The sequence below is a fragment of the Schistocerca serialis genome, chromosome 9, assembly GCF_023864345.2.
Source record: "Schistocerca serialis cubense isolate TAMUIC-IGC-003099 chromosome 9, iqSchSeri2.2, whole genome shotgun sequence".
Taxonomy (NCBI): Eukaryota; Metazoa; Arthropoda; class Insecta; order Orthoptera; family Acrididae; genus Schistocerca; species Schistocerca serialis.
Genome location: NC_064646.1, coordinates 10,568,290 through 10,588,135, shown reverse-complemented (window position 1 = coordinate 10,588,135; position 19,846 = coordinate 10,568,290). Strand labels below are relative to the sequence as shown.

The 19,846-nt window shown below is 38.3% G+C and overlaps 1 protein-coding gene across 1 annotated transcript in view; it reads right to left on the bottom strand.

The window, feature by feature from the left end:
• Nucleotides 1-19,846, bottom strand: part of LOC126418592 (uncharacterized) — a 98,141-nt gene that overhangs the window by 76,373 nt on the left and 1,922 nt on the right. The window contains exon 2 of the mRNA XM_050085424.1: nucleotides 565-830. Coding sequence (XP_049941381.1) covers nucleotides 565-830 — 266 coding nt within the window. The remainder of the gene's footprint in view (nucleotides 1-564; nucleotides 831-19,846) is intronic.

Genomic DNA, 19,846 nt, shown 5'->3' with positions numbered 1-19,846 from the left:
TATGTAACCATTTCACAACATTACATTCTAAAGAGTATTGTGATTTCTTTTTTGTCTCTTGACTGATAGCTGCTGCTACCCATTCTCCACCATCTGAATGTAATTAATTTTAAGAGCCTGGTTTTTATAATGAAGTCGATGGCCTTGCCACAGTGGTACCACCGGTTCCCATTCGATCACCAAAGTTAAGCACTGTTGGGATGGGCTAGCCCTCGGATGGGTGACCATTTGGTCTGCTGAGCACTGTTGGCAAGTGAGATGCATTGAGCAGGCAAACTCAGGAGCTACTTTATTGAGAAGCAGCAGCTCCGGTCTTGTAAACTGACATACGGCCAGGAGTGCGGTGTGTTGATGACGTGCCCCTCCAAATCTGAATCCAGAGCACCTGTGGGCTGAGGATGACATGGTGGCTGATTGGTACTGTTGGGCCTTCATGGCCTGTTTGGGCAGAGTTCAGTTTTTAGTTCTTATAATGTATCTGCAAATGTCTTCCAGACTACTGTGTATCAAATCTGTAACAAGAATTGTGGTGTTATGTCAACAAGCGTGGTAGAACAAACATACCTGCCTCAGTATTACCCTCAGATACCCAGGTGTCAGCCCTGAGGGCACATCAGTGGGTGGGTATTCAAGTCGGTGTTTAACAGGTGGTATTTCTCCATCTGCCATTGCACGGAAATAAGCAGTTGACCATTTTAGCAGATCATATGGCTGTGTGCGGATAGCTGCCTTGCAGTACTGACGCAGAATATAAGGAAAGGTTGGTGGGATGTGAATCTGTTCAGAGCAGTACATCTGCTCAACCAGATCCCTTGGTGGGGGTATGTCCCCTGCGAGAGAGAATGTCAGAATAAGTTACCAGTGTAATTACAGATCCACTGTCATAAAAGACACATCACAAGCAATGTTGAATAACTCAGTCTAAAACAAAAATTCAAACATTACAACTGATATTATGCTATAAATACAGTTTATGAGGTAACACATGTTCTCTATTCAATTCAATGCTTCTTGTACAGGTTTCCATTTTGAATAAATCTCAATGTTAATTACAATGACACACATACATATAAATACAGATACATTTTAATTCTGTTTGTAACAGCAAACAAGTTCACAGTTATAAGTGGAAGTACAATGATGTAACAAAAATCATGGGTGAGTGATATGAACATACACAGATAGCAGTAGTATTGCATACACAAGGTATAGAAGGGCAGTGCATTGATGGAGCTGTCATTTGTATTCAAGTGATACACATGGAAAGGTTTCCGACAAGATTATGACCGCTCAATGAGAATTAACAGAATTGGAACACGTAATGGTAGTTGGCACTAGACGCATGGGACATTTTATTTTGGAAATAATTACGGAATTCAATATGCTGAGATCCACAGAGGCAAGAGTGTGCTGTGAATACCAAATTTCAGGCATTGCTTCTCACCAAGGACAATGCTGTGACCAACAGCTTTTACCTAATGACCGAGAGCAGCAGTGTTTGCATAGGGTTGTTAACACTACCAGACAAGCAACACTGCAGAAATAACCACAGAAATCAATGTGGGATGTATGACAAATGTTTGTTTGGACAATGCAATGAAATTTGACCTCATGGGCCATGGCAGAAGATGACCATGAAAGTACCTTTGTTAACAGCACAACATTGCCTATAGTGCCTCTCCTGGGCTCGTAACCATATTGGTTGGACCCTAAATGACTGGAAAACTGTGGCCTGGTCAGGTGAGTCTCAATTTCAATTGGTAAGAGCTGATGGTAGGGTTTGAGTGTGATGCGGACCCCACAAAGCCATGGACCCAAGTTGTCAACAAGGCACTGTGTGAAAGCTGGAGATGGCTCCATAATGGTGCAGGCTGTGTTTATGTGGAATAGACTGGGCCCTTTGGTCCAACTGAATGAATCACTGACTGGAAATCATTACTTTTGGATAATGGAGACCATTTTCAGCCATTCATGGACTTTATGTTCCCAAACAATGACATGATTTTTATGGATGATAATCTGCCATGTCACCAGGCCACAATTGTTTGCAACTTATTTGAAGAACATCCTGGTCAATTCAAGCGAATTATTTGGCCACCCAGATCACCCAACATGAATCCCATCAAACATTTATGGGGCATAATTGAGAGGTCAGTTTGTGCACAAAATCCTGCACTAGCAACATTCTTGCAATTATGGATGGCTATAGAGGCAGCATGGCTTAATACTTCTGCAGAGGACTTCTAATGAATTGTTGAGTCCATGACACACTGAGTTGCTGCACTACACTGGGCAAAAGGAGGTCCAACATGATATCAGGAGGTATCTTATGACTTTTGTCACCTCAGTGTAAGGAAGATTAAGAGCTGATCACCCATCATTGACAAGGTCATTACAGATCAAACTCAGATTTGGACTGGGGAATGGTGGGGAAGAAAACCACTTGTGTTCTTTTCAAAAGAACCATCCCAGTAGTTGCCTGAGGCAATTTAGAAAAACCATGAAAAATCTGAATCTACATGGCAAATGGGAATTTGAACCACCATCCCGCCCCCAAATGTGGGTCCAGTGTGCTAACAATTGTGTCACCTTACCTTAGTCCTGTCTTGGAGAAATCAACACAGAGACCATCACAGCCTGCAGCTGTCCCTTTTTTAATACTGTTTATCATGAATCTTATTTAATAGGAAAGTATATGTGTAACCCTGGAAACTTCAAACAAGACAGGCAGTGTCAGTTTCTCTTCTGTTTTTATGGTATAGGTTGCTGTAATAGGTTTTCAAGTTTCAAGACAAACTTATGTCTGAAGTACAATTTGCAATGTAATGATAAATGAAATGTCTTGTTTGTTGTCTCATGGCTCTTGAATGGTCTTGTATATGATAACTGTCCAAAATATGACCAATAGAAAGCTATCTGGCATACAGTAAAATGTGTTTCAGTTGTATAACACCTCAAGAGTAATCATTACCATCAACCATCTCTGTTTTGAAATGACAAGGCCTTTTCAAATCATGCACTGAAGCACAATTTCAGCACTTGTCTGCAGCTACTGCAATCTTGGGCTGATCTCTGCCAATTGAGCCTAGAGACTTTCTGGGCATCCAGTTGGTCTGGTGACCTTTCCCTACGTCTTCTTCTGTTTCTTGGACTCCTCTGTAATGTCAGGATTGTGCATCTCTCATCCTTGCTTCTGGCAATATAGCCAGTCCACTGCCATTTTGATGAATCTGCCTTTCCAGAATGTCATTAATCTTCGGATCAGGTCACATGTTATGCTAACATTTTTACTTATTTACATTTTTGTGAAGATCAACCTGGAATATACCATAGTTTTTTTGGGTCTTCTGTACTTGCCTTTGTTGGATATATTCAGTTTCCAGGACTTGGAGCCACAGGTCAGTACTTGCAGACACTGTAATTGTGGACTACTTTCTTCATTTTTACTTGCATCTTTAACATGAAGAAACTTCAAACTAGGATGGCAGATATTCAGATATGGAGACAAGGTCTTACATCATCCTTCATATTTATGAGCAGGTCCAAATAGATATGTTCAGTGACATTGTTCAGAGGCCTGTTTTGAATACATATATTTTCTGCTTTGATCCATTTGTTGACATAATTTTAGTTTCAGAAATTTGTAATTAAAGGGTCTTTTTAGCCAAATAGTACACTGTCACCTGTGAATATCAAGTTCTTACGCCTTTTCCCATTAATTTGTAATCCGTTATTTCCACAATTTGTTTTTGACATCGTGCTTTCCGAGACAAATGGGAATAGCTTACATGGAATGGAATCACGTTGTTTGGCACCCCTTTCTATTGGAAAATCTTTGGTCTGTTCTCCAATAGTTCTGAAGTTTGAGTATGTGGGGTGGGTGTAAACACTTGTATATAAGTAGGTTCTACATCTACATCTACATCTACTACCATACTCTGCAAGCCACCTGATGGTGTGTGGCGGAGGGTACCCTGAGTACCTCTATCGGTTCTCCCTTCTATTCCAGTCTCGTATTGTTCGTGGAAAGAAGGATTGTCGGTATGCCTCTGTGTGGGCTCTAATCTCTCTGATTTTATCCTCATGGTCTCTTCGCGAGACATACGTAGGAGGGAGCAATATGCTGCTTGACTCTTTGGTGAAAGTATGTTCTCAAAACTTTAACAAAAGCCCGTACCGAGCTACTGAGCGTCTCTCCTCCAGAGTCTTCCACTGGAGTTTATCTATCATCTCGATAACGCTTTCGCGATTACTAAATGATCCTGTATGAAGCGCGCTGCTCTCCGTTGGATCTTCTCTATCTCTTCTATCAACCCTATCTGGTACGGATCCCACACTGCTGAGCAGTATTCAAGCAGTGGGCGAACAAGCGTACTGTAACCTACTTCCTTTGTTTTTGGATTGCATTTCCTTAGGATTCTTCCAATGACTCTCAGTCTGGCATCTGCTTCACCGACGATCAACTTTATATGATCATTCCATTTTAAATCACTCCTAATGCGTACTCCCAGATAATTTATGGAATTAACTGCTTCCAGTTGCTGACCTGCTATTTTGTAGCTAAAAATGATAAGGGATCTAACTTTCTATGTATTCACAGCACATTACACTTGTCTACATTGAGATTCAATTGCCATTCCCTGCACCATGCGTCAATTCGCTGCAGATCCTCCTGCATTTCAGTACAATTTTCCATTGTTACAACTTCTCAATACACCACAGCATCATCTGCAAAAAGCCTCAGTGAACTTCCGATGTCATCCACAAGGTCATTTATGTATATTGTGAATAGCAACAGTCCTACGACACTCCCCTGCGGCACACCTGAAATCACTCTTACTTCAGAAGACTTCTCTCCATTGAGAATGACATGCTGTGTTCTGTTATCTAGGAACTCTTCAATCCAATCACACAATTGGTCTGATAGTCCATATGCTCTTACTTTGTTCATTAAACGACTGTGGGGAACTGTATCAAATGCCTTGCGGAAGTCAAGAAACACGGCATCTACCTGTGAACCCATGTCCATGGCCCTCTGAGTCTCGTGGACGAATAGCGCGAGCTGGGTTTCACACAACCGTCTTTTTCGAAACCCATGCTGATTCCTACAGAGTAGATTTCTAGTCTCCAGAAAAGTCATTATACTCGAACATAATACGTGTTCCAAAATTCTACAACTGATCGACGTTAGAGATATAGGTCTATAGTTCTGCACATCTGTTCGACGTCCCTTCTTGAAAACGGGGATGACCTCTGCCCTTTTCCAATCGTTTGGAACACTATGCTCTTCTAGAGACCTACGGTACACCACTGTTCCAGGAAGGTTTGCATGATCACTGTGTGACTGACTTGAATGACTTTTTAACATAGACAAAAGCTTCACAGAGAGGCAACTAGTATTCATTAATATTACTGATGCTCTCACAGAAGACTAAAAGATGGTCTAGTGTTCTAAAGCCACTGTGGAACAGTCTTCCAACAGGCTGGACTGAATCACTGCTGAAACTAATAAGGTTCAGGAGGATTCAAAAGAATATTTTATACAACACAAGAGAATACTGATAGGATAACAGTTTCTGGTATTATGGGAACTTTGTCTTTCAAATAGTGGGATGATCATAGATGTACTCCATGATTTAAGAACAGAACCCCTATGACGGTAGCGACAATTAGTGCCAACTGCCTTATGGTTTTCTCAACAATGATACCTGGAATGCAGAAAGATTAGGGTTTAACACTAGAACTGCAGAAATAATAGCATCCCTAAAACACACCAACAACTTGTGGAAATGCAGCTGAGTGAGGAATTGCAGTTGAGTGACTTTTTGACAGCCACTGATATTTTCACAGATGCATACCCTGTAATTTTCAAGACATAAATGCAAGAGAGTGCTGTGCATGAAAATTTAAAACCTCAGCATGTAGAGCATACATCAAAAGCCAACACACACTATAAACACTAGCACCACAACACAACTCAAGATGACCAAACCAAAGTCAGAAGTTATCAATAGTCCAAAAGAACACACACACCAAAGTACATTTTCGGTAATCAACAAAATGCCATGAGTAATGAGAATAATGGGCAAGGGGCACTTTATTAGAAGTGTGTGGATAACTGAGAATCTGGATCTCATGGTAGGCATGCTAGAGTAGTCCATGCAGTTGCAATGTCCACTGCATTCAGTTGGCTTAGTGGAGAGAGCAAGTGCCTAGTTAACAGGAGACCTAGGTTCAAACCCGATTCAGCACAAATTTTCAACTTCATTCAATGCCCACTCACAGCCAAAGTCTTTAATTCTTTTGTGTCGTAATTCATAATGGCTGCTGGATCAAACAAGTGTCTGTTTTTTCAGACATATCCAAAAGAACAGACACCATGTATATTTTGGGTAGTCTGTGCAGTTGCAATGTCCACTGTGTCCAGATAGCTTAGTGGTAAGACCAACTGTCTAGTAAGCAGGAGCTTGGGTTCAAATCCTGGTCTAGCACAAATTTTCAACTTTCTCCATTGCTTTCATCCAATGCCTACTCACAACCAAAGTCTATAATTCGTTTGCATCTGAATTCATAATGACTGCTGGATCAAATTGGCGTCTGTTCGTTTGGACATGTCCAAAAGAATGGAAATCGTATATATTGCAAATACTTCTTTACTGACACATTAATTCCCTCTACCACATGATCAACCATCTCCTTTCTATCCCCATGTCCCAAGAAGACTTTCAACAGGAACTTAATATAATAAAAACAATAGCCACAAATAATAAATTTGACACCAACATCATTTACAAAATTCTAAGTAAAAAGATGAAGAAGTGAACCAGGTCTCTACTATCCCCAACAAACAACACAGACAAACTGGAAAAGAAATGCTGCAGATTACCTTTTACAGGGAAAATGTCAAACAGGTTAAGTAACAATTTGACGGGAAAGAGTTTCTCTGTGTTTTCCCATGACCCTCAGCAAATATATAGTTGCTTGTTCAATGCAAAAGACAAACAACCAGCCATCACAAAAAGTGGCATTTATAAAATATGCCAAGAGTGTCAGTCTTGCTACATAGGACAGACTGGGAGGTCAATCTGCACCAGCCTTAAGGAATATCATAGAAGCTGGAGACTGAATAAGCCTCATTCAGCCTTTGCAAAAAATTGCCTTAACAAAAACCATAAATACATAATAGATTTACAAGTCTTACACACAGAGGAAAAGGGGCAAAAACTCAGCCAGTTAGAAATTCTAGAAATTAAAAAAAAGTGTATATTCCCACTCATATTATTAAATGAGCAAACCCAATTCAATTACTCACCTCTTTGAGATGATATCACAACTCCTAGATAGAAGTGAAGCTTTGGGCCTCAGTCCATCAGTAGATAAAAAGGTTACAGCCTGATGCATAACTTTATTCTTAGGTAAGTTTAGTCATGTTAGTGCAACTGCTAAATTTTGTAATTCCATACTAATTTGTCAAAAAAAATGGTTATTGAAGCAATTTTACATTAAGTCAAGGATCAATACATTAAGAAGTTGAGAGGTTTATCTTTGCCTTAACATCATGTTTATCTTTGCTTTATCATTTTTGGAATCATAATGTACTTGAAAACTGGCTTATAGCCTGAAACCTAGGTTGTGCAGTAACCATAATAAAATTTGTGAAACAAGACAAAAAAGTGTGTTTGTTTAGTTAATTCTGTCTTTTATTTAGAAATGGTTCCATGAGGTGAAGAATGGCATACCCTCCCAATGTTTGGTTGTTTGGTCAAATATCCTCCTTACCAAGGTACGCAAAGGTATTGCAGCAAATGTACTTTGATGCCACGTGTACAGCCATCTGGAAACTGAGTCCAAATTTTTCACATTGGTTTGGCATCAACTGGGTACCTTGCTCCTTGCTTTGCTGGGAAGTAACTGCCCATCAACTGCAACATTTTCACCAGAGTGGTAAAAGTGGAGACAGTTTTCCACAAACTTAATCCATATTTCATAAATAAGAGGGAACTTCTCAGCAACGATGTGTTGAACTTGGAATGACTTCTCATCGGAGAGGATGAATTTGATGAGTTCATGGAATATCTCTCTTATCTTTTTATCCTGATTAAATTAGGCCTCCAACAATGTGACCAAATGCCATCCTGGGAAACACGTTTAGCACAGGAAGTGCCTCTGGTGAACATGAAAGCAATCATTACCCCAAATTTCTCCAAGTTGGAGGGCACTGATGACAGAATCATCCACTAGGTACCATGCATATGCAGTGGACTATACCCTCTCCTTCAGGACATCCACAGCTGCTTTTCTTCCAGGCAACAACACGTTACCAACCTTCCATTCAGTTCAGTCTCTAGTGGCCGCCTTCACAATTGGCTCAGTCAACTTCTGAGACCATTGTGAAGACAACTGAAATGCAGAGACATCTAGTAGCAGAAACTTCAACTCAGCCTTACTATCTTAGTTGCCTCTGGCAGAACTGTGAATTGTGATTTATTCATCTCATAACATACATATGCTAATCATTTGATTAGAGTACAGGAGACATGTCAAAACACAATTAACACAAATGTCAGCAATCATCCATTCAGTTCAGTCTCTAGCAGCCACCTTCACTGTTATCTCCTCAACTTCTGAAACCAGTGAGAAGATAACTGAAATGGAGAGAAATCTGTTTAGAGAAACTCTGACTTGGGATTACTAGTTTAATTGCCTCTGGCAGAACTGTGAATTGTGATTTATTCATCTCATAACACACATGTGCTAATCATTTGATTGGGTACAGTAGATATGTCAAAATATAATTAATGCAATTTCACCAATATAAAGCTATAGTTAATACGATGGAGCTGTATTTAAACATTAATACAAATATTTTGTGGAAAGATACCTTTACACATTCAAATAACAAGACAATTTGTAAATTACATTCTGCTCAAATATTCAGTTCATTGTTCATGAAATCTTCAACAGAGCAGCAGCATCGCTGAAGCAGAGCACCATGTAGCTTTTTTTTTTTAGTGAACCTAGATTCATACTCAAAATGTTCTTGGCCTCTAATTTGTTATAAATTTACATTCCCATATACTGGGGAGTCTGAGCATATAAGTTTAAGTAATGAGCAGGGAGTATTCAATTTTCTTTATTTCTTGTACGATAAGTGTGACCAAAGCAGTTCTCCTTGCATAATTCTAAAGTGGTACACAAAAAATGATATCATAGATATACAGGGAGGATACTGTTGTCAATAATTTCATGTTTTTAAACAATGGGTGGCATGACTTCCTTGGATGCACAGCACATACATATTTCTAATGATTCTCTTCTGTAATTTCAGTACGTGCATTAAGTTAAATAATACTGTGTACGTTATGAAGACTGGAAGTAGCTATGGTATGCAATTTTCCTCATGTCCATGTCAGTGGCAGTTGCCAATATTTGCACTGCAAATACAGAGCTACATAGATTGTTTGCTAGATATTCCACGTTTGATCCAATTTAAAATCTTGTCTAGGTTGAATCCTAAAAATTTAACAGAAACCGCTTCTTCTAGATTTTGATTTTTATGGTTTATTTTAGTTTGCTTCTAAAACTCACAAGGCATTTTCTGATTCAGAATTTGAGTTAGGTGGAATATTCAAAGCATCTTAATGAGTAATACCACACAGGTGTGACATGAATGAAAAACTTCTTACAGTAAAAACATACATAAAAAAATAATGTTATCTAAATGATGAAAAACAATAGCAACACACAACACAAAACTGAAAAGTTATGTAACAAAGTCTCCACAGCAACATCCCAAAATGGGGTCAACTGACCACTCCCACCATTCTATGTGCACTTCATGAGATTTTCATGAAATTGTGAAAAATTCAGTAAATTGCAGTACATCATTGTTAAAAGAAGAAAAAATTAAATTAAGTCACAAAGATTGGTGGAAATGTTAAAAACTAAATTTGTTACTGCAGAAACGAAAGTGAAAGGTGTCTTTTGACCTCTTCCTTTTCTAGTGTTACTGTCCATCAGTGATGAGACCATTAGAGATGTGATGCAAGTTTACACTGAGGTGATAAAAGTTATGGGATACCTCCTAATATTGTATCACATCTCCTTTTGCTGGGTATAATGCAGTAACTCTACATGGCATGGACTCAACATGTCGTTGGAAGCTCCTGCAAAAATATTGAGCCATGTTGCCTCTATAGTCACCCATTATTGCGAAAGTGTTGCTGGTGCAGGATTTGGTGCACAAACTAGCCTCTCAATTATGTCCCATAAATGTTTGAAGAGATTCATGATGAGTGATCTGGCTGACCAAGTAATTCTCTTGAATTGTCCATAATGTTCTTCAGATCAGTTGCAAACAATTGTGGCCTGACGACATTGTGGATTATTGCCCATAAAAATTCCATCAATGTGAAATCCATCAATGGCTGGAATTGGTGATGAAGTAGCTGAACATAATCATTTCCAGCCAATGATCACTTCTGTTGGACCAGAGGATCCAGTCTATTCCATATAAACACAGTCCACATCTTTATGGAGCCATCACCAGCTTGCACAGTGCCTTGTTGACAACCTGGGTCTATGGCTTCATGGGGTCTGTGACACATTCAACCCTGGCCATCAGCTCTTATCAACTGAAATCATGACTCATCTGACCAGGCTATGGTTTGCCAATCATCTAGGGTCCACTCAATATGGTCACAAGCCCAGAAGAGGCACTGCAGGTGAAGTTATGCTGTTAGCAAAGGCCACTCACGCCAGTCGTCTGCTACCATAGCCCATCAATGCCAAATTTTACACACTATCCTAATGGATACATTTGTTGTATGTTCTACACTAATTTCTGTGGCTATTTCATGCAGTATTGCTTGTCTGATAGCACTGATCACTAACTCTACACAAATACTGCTGCTGTTAGTCATTAAGTGAAGGGTGTCAGCCACTTTGTTGTCAGTAATGAGAGGTAATGCCTGAAATTTGGTAGTCTCAGCATACTCTTGACACTGTGGATCTTGGAATATTGAATTCCCTAACAATTTATGAAATGGAATGTCCCACACGTCTAGCCTCAACTACCATTCTGCATTCAGATTCTTTCAATTCCTGTTTTGTGCCATAATCATATAGGAAACCTTTTCACATGAATCACCTGAGTACAAATGACAGCTCTGTCAATGGACTGCCCTTGTATACCTTGTGTGAATGACACTACCACCATCTGTATATGAACATATCACTGTCCCATGATTTTTGTCACCTTAGTGTACAGTGGGGAAGAAGTTGGCCGTGCCAGTTTAAAAAGATCCATGCTATTTGCCTTAAAGGATTAAGGGAAAGTGCAGAAACCCTTAATCTGGATGAGGATCTGAACTGATGCACTCCTGAATATGTGTGTGCAGTGCACTGTCTCACCTCACTATGTACCAACTTTCAGAGGACATTGCGGCCTGCACTACACTGTTTTTTTCATACTGTCTACCACATATTATACCTAATAAGGAAGTATATTTGAAACTCTGGAAACTTCAGAGAACTCAGTGTCAGTGTCTCTTCTTTTTTATGATATAAGTTGTAGGTTTTAAAGTTTCCAGAGTTCCAGATATACTTATTTCTGGTGTTACATGCAATGTGGCAATTAATGTAAAATCTTATTTGTTGTCTTACGTCTCTTGAATAGTCTCACATGTGATATTGTCTAAAATTTTCCCCAATAGGAAGAAAGTGAATGGTTCCAAGACAGCCAAATAACATTAACAAAATGCTATCTAGACTGTGAAATTTGTGATATCCAATCATGAGAAGAGTTATTAACAGTACATTTAAGAAGAGACCACTTTTTTACTGTAATTTAGGGTATAATCACACATGATTTAAGATTCACTAGAAATTACAGTGATACAGAATACATTAATACAAAGCAACTACCTGCCAGAAAAAGTGGCAAATGTGGATGATGCTGTAGGTTAATTAGTATGGGAGAAACATCTCAGGAGTGTGGGTCGATGTTTCACTGGAATGATTGCAGCAGGGAATCCAGTAAAGTGTCAGATGAGGCTCTTCCATTGAGTTGTTGATCATGTACAGGGGATAGGCAAAATAATGTGAACAGTCGCAGTAATAGGATGGTTTTGTTTGATGGTCAACAATGCAGGTAAGGCACGTGTTGTGCTGGACTGTGCATGTTCAGTATGGACTAGGTGTCAGTGCAGGTTGTTTACATGTAGTGCACACTTTGTATTTGCATTCAGAGGCCGAGGTTGACATACTATGAAAGACCTAACAGGGTTCCAAAGAGTGCAGATTGTGGGAGCCTGATTAGCTGGAGCATCATTAACCAAGACAGCCAACTTATTGAATGTTTCAAGAGCAACTGTTTCATCAGTCATGACAGCCTACAAAAAACATGGAAAAATATCATCATGTAAATGTAATAACGGGTGCAAATCAAACTTATACTATTTGCCTTAACTGATTAAGGGAAAGTGCAGAAACCCTTAATCTGGATGAATTGTGACAAAACAATACAAAACTATGGTGGATAAAGTGACTGCAGAGCTCAATATCCATCTTCTAGACCCCAAATCTATTGATGCTGTCCAACGAGAACTCCTTAAAGCAAATATTCATGGACGAACTGCTATACTGAAACTATTAGAGATGACAACCAACATAAAGAAGCATAAAACATGGCGTCAGGAGCATAAATCGTGGATGGCTGATCAGTGGAAACATGTCATATTGTCCAAGAAGTCAATGTTTTCGTTATTTCCAACATCGGGTTGGGTTAATTACAGGCAAATGGGGGTCCAATCCCTTATTAATAAACCATTACCAAGTAAGAACTGATGTTCACATTATTTTGTATATGCTGCATCAATCAGCCAGCCTGCAACACACAGGGAACACAGAGCACTTGGTCAGAGGAACTTTCATTTGTCAGCACCATCTACCATGGCAACGATGCGTTTTCGGTCACATGTTTATAGGACCTTTTTTCTTGCATTTCCAGTCAGAAACCTATCCCTGCAGTTTGTCAGTTTTATATGTTCATCCTGAATAGCATAACTGAGGAGGCAACAGTTTGCTTCAAAGCGGCAGTTTCTTTCTGATTTACTTGATTAAATTTAGGTGGTACAACCAAAAACAGTATTCAGAAATACTGTGACAGTTTATTCTTAATACAGTGAATAGTTTAAATTTATATGATTTCCTGGTCTTATTAGACTCATTCCACATCCTTGAAAGTTTTTGATGGGATCTATATGAAGCCATGCATGAGTGAAACACATTACAGTCTGTCAGTTTTGATGTTTCCCAAAAATTTTACTTCTAAATACTTAATATTTGCATAAATTAAAATACTGTTTATGTATTAATTTACTTCAGTCAAAACTTTTTGTTTGCAAATACAATATTGGCAATGTGCTTTATATGGAGAGCCTATAGTTATTCCAATGCTTTCTTCTGCTTTTCCAGCATGCCATGACTGTAACTACAGTTACCACACAAGATAATTTTATTTATTTATTTATTTAACTCAATCTGATTTGGGCCATCACACCTTCTCTTACATCAGATATATACGGTACTTTTTTTACATCATAGTTACCTAAGAAATGAAAGTTCAGTATGACAGTATTTCACATCATAGTTACCTAAGAAATAAAACAATGGAAAATCCAGGAGGAAATGTAACAATATTATGAAAAGGAAAGTTGCTACTCACCATGTAGCAGAGATGCTGAGTCGCAGATAGGCACAATAAAAAGACTGTCACAAATAATCTTTAAGCCAACAAGGCCTTTGTCAAAAACAGACGATACACACACACACACACACACACACACACACACACACAACTGACTATGTGAGTGAGTTGTGTTTGTGTGTGTGTGTGTGTGTGTGTGTGTGTGTGTGTGTGTGTGTGTGTGTGTGTGTGTGTATGTTTTGAGAAAGGTCTTGTTGGTCAAAAGCTTATTTGTGACAATCCTTTTGTTGTTCCTATCTGTGACTCAGCATGTCTGCTACATGGTGAGTAGCAACTTTCCTTTTCATAATATCATTACCCAAGAAATAGCAATTTTAGTATGAAATATAGTATTAAAATGATTTGAATGTCTATAGACACAATGTGAGTAAATAATAATGAATATGAACTAACAAAGTTGCAACAACTGCACACAGGGACAATGGTAGTCATTATTGTTGCTCCAGAAGCTGAAGACATTCCGTTCTCTAATACAAAGCGGGAGGTTATTCCTCCAGAGTTGGGCTCCTACTGCTACAAAGGAATTCAAGGAAGTGGCTGAACAATGGAGTGGGATGGAAATGATTTTGCTTTGATGGGAACTGGTGTTTCTGCTTTGTTATTCAGGCAAAAGCTTTGAGGTCAAGGAGAGATATGAGGGGTAGTGTACATTGATAAGACAGTAGAGAAGAAAGAGGGTATGGAAATCTCCTCACTTGCCTGCATGCGGCCAGGACAACTGTGCACATGGTGGTGAAATATGAGCAAAGTGTCAACCATCACAGATGTATTGAACACAGGTATTCATAGCAAGTTACAGGTGATGTGAGCTTTCCTAACAAAGACCTTGCAGGATAATATCACTGTAATCACTAATTGGAAGTAGAAGTATTTGTACAAGTTTCTTTTTAAGTCAAGAGGGAAGAGCTTTTTATATTTTTGTACAGCATAGAGAGATGCCGATGTCTTCTTGTACACTGCAGTTACATGCTCATATCAATTTAGAGTTTCATCTATTAGTACTCCTAGACTCTTTGCTAAGGGAGAGAAGTTGATATTTGTTCCATTTAGGATTAAAGATGGTAGAAATTCATAATATTTCTGGTTAATGAGCCTAGAATGACCAACTAGTACTGTTTGGGTATTGGATGGCCTGAGTCTTAATCATATATTGTGTGTTCATTTTGATAGTGCATGCAGGTCAGTATTGAGATTCTGCATAGCTGTCTTTAGTTTTATATAGCTCATGTCACAATGTTTTGAAAAAATGCAAAATGAAATGTTCCAAAATAAACACCAGGTACATAATTTATAAAATACCTTAACATATTGCTCCAGCTCTACCATAAGCAATTAATTCTACATGATGTTCCCATGATAATTTATGATCTACACTGCAAAATATAACACAACTAGGATCATCAGAGAAAAGTCAGTCTTTTAAGCTAAAAAACATTATCGGTATCTGCACTTCCACTAAATAAAAAGCAGTTCACCTTAATCTTATTAAGGGATTGTGCTATTGTACTGTCAACTCTAATTTTACAACTGAGGTCATTAATAGAGTGAAGGGAGGTTGTTTCATTTACTATACTGACAAAATGTAAACATCTCAAGAATACCCAGAAAAGATAGAACAGAATTTAAGAGAAAAATATATTAATGAGATTATTCCTGTACTGTTTGTTTCTCTGCTGTAACATTCAATTGTTAGCTTGAAGCTGAGAATTTGTTCTGGGCAGGTTCTGTATGGACAAAGTCCTCTTTGGTCTGCTCCAACTTGAGGTTTCAGATTGTTTTGACCCTGTTGTAAATTACATGGGAGAAAATTTTATACGTGCAGCACGGAAAGACTATTCCTCTACAGTTATGTTACAAAATATGAACTCCAATACTGAGAGAAAAATCGGGAAAGTTAATTCACAGTATCCAAGAAAATGAAAAGATCTTCACATCCATCAGACCCATTGTAACTAATCCTAACTGCATAAATCTTTGAACTACCAGATAGAAATTGCAATTACAGGGCAGCTGGTGCAGACCTAGTCTGTGCAGGAATCTGTAAAAATACAGGAAAACCTGCAATTATAAATCTCCAGCAATGTCTGATTCAAATGGGGGAGAAAATGCCAGAAAAGTTTAAAAAAGGAGAAAAACAACCTAGACGATTGTAGAGGAATAGTCTTTCCATGCTGCACTTATAAAATTTTCTCCCAAGTAATTTACAACAAGGTCCAAACTGTCTGAAACCTCAAGTTGGGGCAGAACCTACCCAGAACAAATTCTCAGCTTCAAGCTAATAATGGAATGTTACAGTAGAGAAACAAACAGTACAGAAATAAAAGCTCTCTATTTCATTCACAAATTTAAAAAAATGCCATAGTACCCATAGAACCACACCTTTAAAACTCCTCAGATAAAGCAGCAACCACCCCAAATTAATAAAAAGCAACAAATTCTGAATCAAGGTTCACAGGAGAAGAGTAAAAAGTTTTCACAATGAAGGCTGGTCTCAGATAAGTTGACAAATAATCCCCACAGCTTTTTAATGTGGCCCTCAATTACATCATGAATATTTGGCAAAAAGAAAATCCACTTAGAGCCAAAATTTCAGCAATGTCCTCAACAAATCAAACTGCTTCAAGTTTGTAGACACTCTAGCTCTCTCAGTCCTCAATATGAAAAATTTTCATGCCCTAACTACCAGTCTTCAAAATAAGAAATTGGAATACTACAGAAAACTGAGATTATGTCATTTAAATCCTGTGTATAGACGAAGTCTCGATAAATTATTAGAAATTGAACACAATGTTGCATTTTAAATACATGGGTGAATCAGCAAGCATGATATAAGTGAGAAAGTAACATGCATAACCAGATCAAGCAAAATTTATGAATTCCAGTTTTTAATCTGGTAAATGTAACACAGGAAATGCTTGACAACAATCACAAAGATCCAACACTGTAAAACCATAACTATCCCAGATGTCTCTTACACTTGAAAAACTCTATTCCAAATTAAAAATGAAAGAAGAACTGATTACCTTCTCAAAAATTACAGAAGATTTATCAGAATTTGCCTAAATAAAAAATTTCATGTCAACGAAGTTTGGAGAATCCTCCCTCCAATGAAATTGCCTATTGAGAGATTAACTTAATTATTAGAACAATTAAGAGTAAAATAAGCTCTTACTTTTTCATATCTTGCAACAGTCAGAAATGGATCTTATGACAATTAGTGCTGAGAAATTCAGAAAAGATGAGAGGACAGTGGATCCGATAAATACAGCAATACCGCAAAGCAGTTGAACTTGAAGAGCAGATGCATAGAATAAAGATTAAATTAACACTCTTCTTAAGACTGACAAATTTTTAGCAAACATAATACACATAAATGCTACAAAGATTTCGAGGAAACTGAGGGAATCATGATCAGAAGGAATGAAAAGGTACAGAGTGAACTGAAAGTGCCAATCAGCCGTCTAATAAAAAGTAAATGTGGAATGACTCAAGTGGTCTATTGTGATCAATTAATATAATAACAACTGTACATAGTCTTAAAAATATGAGCAGCTCATTAATCATTACTAAGAACAATAAGATGACTTATCATCAAATTAAGACTGAGAAAGAGATGTTTGTCTGTTCAGCTGCCATCTGAAACGAGTCTAGTTTGGGCACTGGGGATCAGGAAATGTTGCAAGTTTTTAATAATCTTTTAAAGCAATAAAAGAACATGTTTATATATTAGGAACAGGATAGAACTCAATACTAAATCTTGTGAGACTGCATATTTTATATTTCCCCTCTTGTAGGGTTAGTTTCTGTCTTGTAATGCAGTTTGTTGCTGTGATCCTCTGGTTTCTGTTCTGAAGACAAGAGCCCTCGTAAACACCAATCACTCTTTTCAGTATATAATGTGTACTTCTACATAAAATAATACTGTAACATTTTTTTGTAATATGAGAGTGAAAATTCATAATTGTTTTCATATTTACATATCAAGCAATATACATTACTAATTTGAAGTCAGTTTGTACCCAGGTATGGTATTTTTCACTTTCTCTTAACCACTGCCCATGTGTATTATTCGTTTTCTGTCTCCCTTAGCCCAGAAGTTCCTGTCTCCTTATGTTGTTAAAATATGCTGATTAATAAGGAGCTGTATCATTTCTTTTGACTTTCCTCACACTGAATTATAGTGAAACAAACCCTTCTTTTCACACAAACAGCTACTGCTTCCCTCTCCACATTCCTGCAGATAAATGACATCTCTCTGTCTGCAACTTTTCTCTTCCCATCACATCACTTTTTGCTCACTTACACCTCTTGCCCTTCTTCCTCTCCTTAATTAGTTACTCATTTTAATACCCCAAAGTAAATCCAGGTCTTTTTTGTGTGTATCATTATCAACATAATGAAACATATGCAGAATTGCTGGTAAGATGTAAGACAGGGCCTGATGGTTCCTTCAGCACACATTCTGCCCATTATTCTTCTCATGCTCCTGTTTTACAGATCTTTAAGATGTCCTTCCTCAAGATGACTATCTTTCTTCTACAGAACATTACTGGCCCCCTTGTCCAGAAATACTTATCTACCCCATCACAATTCACATTCTGCTCTTCTTCAGGAGCATTAATACCTCTCTTGACACCTTACAAAAGCGTCTTCAGGGACCTATGGATTATTATACTTAAGCACCAACTCTCTAACTGTGCAATTCACAACCACAGTTCTGGAGGTAAAAATAATTCCCATTCAAATAATACATCCTTGTCTACTGTTCATAATAGTTTTTTATAGTCTCGTGCAAAAGTCTATAACAAGTTGCCAACAGATATCAGGCAGGATACTAAAAAACACAGTAAAGGAATGCCTCATTTGCCACTCCTACAATTTACCATAACATCTGGGTTAAGGGACAGAAATCACATAGATCCCTAATGTTTGTTTATAAATATAAAGCACAACACTTTTGGTGTTCTATGGTATTGATTTATTTAATTACTCGATTTTTGGCTTACAAGGCCACCATCAGGCAATAACTAATGTTTGTATTTAACAATATCATGAAAAGGACAGACTGCTACTCAATATATAGCAAAGATGCTGAGTCATAAGGCACAAGAAAAAGACTGTCAAACAATTAAGCTTTCAGCCAAAATGGCCTTCTTCTGAATTAGACAACTTACACACACACACAAACATGCACACACACACACACACACACACACACACACACACACACACACACACACAAATGCAGTGGCAGCAGCGATGTTTCCTGTCCCCACGACCTTTTCTCCCATCCCCGTGCCCTCCAAATCTCTCCCCATTCAGCATGATGGGAAATTTGGTTTTCACTGAGTAATGTGCTTCAGTTCAAGAGGAATAGTCGATACATGTCACCGACTTTGCCCCCTGTCGTAATCTTAATGCCTGCTGTGATATCACCATTTGGTGTGGAAGGGAAAAATATCCTGGTCATGGTGACAGACTGGTCTGTAGCTTTTGTCCGAGGTCTGAGTTGGGTTGGAAAGTAACAGTTTAGTTGTGAGCTGGCAAGGCCAACAAACGTGAAATTAAAAAGCCCGGTTGCGGTGACAAACTGATCTCTCACTTTGCCTTAGGTCTCAGTTAGGTTGGAAGTTGACAGTTTGGTTGTGAGCTAACAAAAGCCAATGGATGTGAAACTAAAAAGACTGATTGTGGTGACAGTCCAATCTGTGCCTTACATGTTTGAAAAAAATCATCACTTGATCATGTTACAGTTGCCATGTTGTTTATGGGGTTTGTCACATGTTTCCTACATCACTGGTCAAAGATGACAACTCATATCAAATATTACTCTTTATATATACATCTAAAAACAAAGATGATGTGACTTACCAAACGAAGCGCTGGCAGGTCGATAGACACACAAACTAACACAAACAAACACACAAAATTCAAGCTTTCGCAACAAACTGTTGCCTCATCAGGAAAGAGGGAAGGAGAGGGAAAGACGAAAGGATGTGGGTTTTAAGGGAGAGGGTAAGGAGTCATTCCAATCCCGGGAGTGGAAAGACTTACCTTAGGGGGAAAAAAGGACGGGTA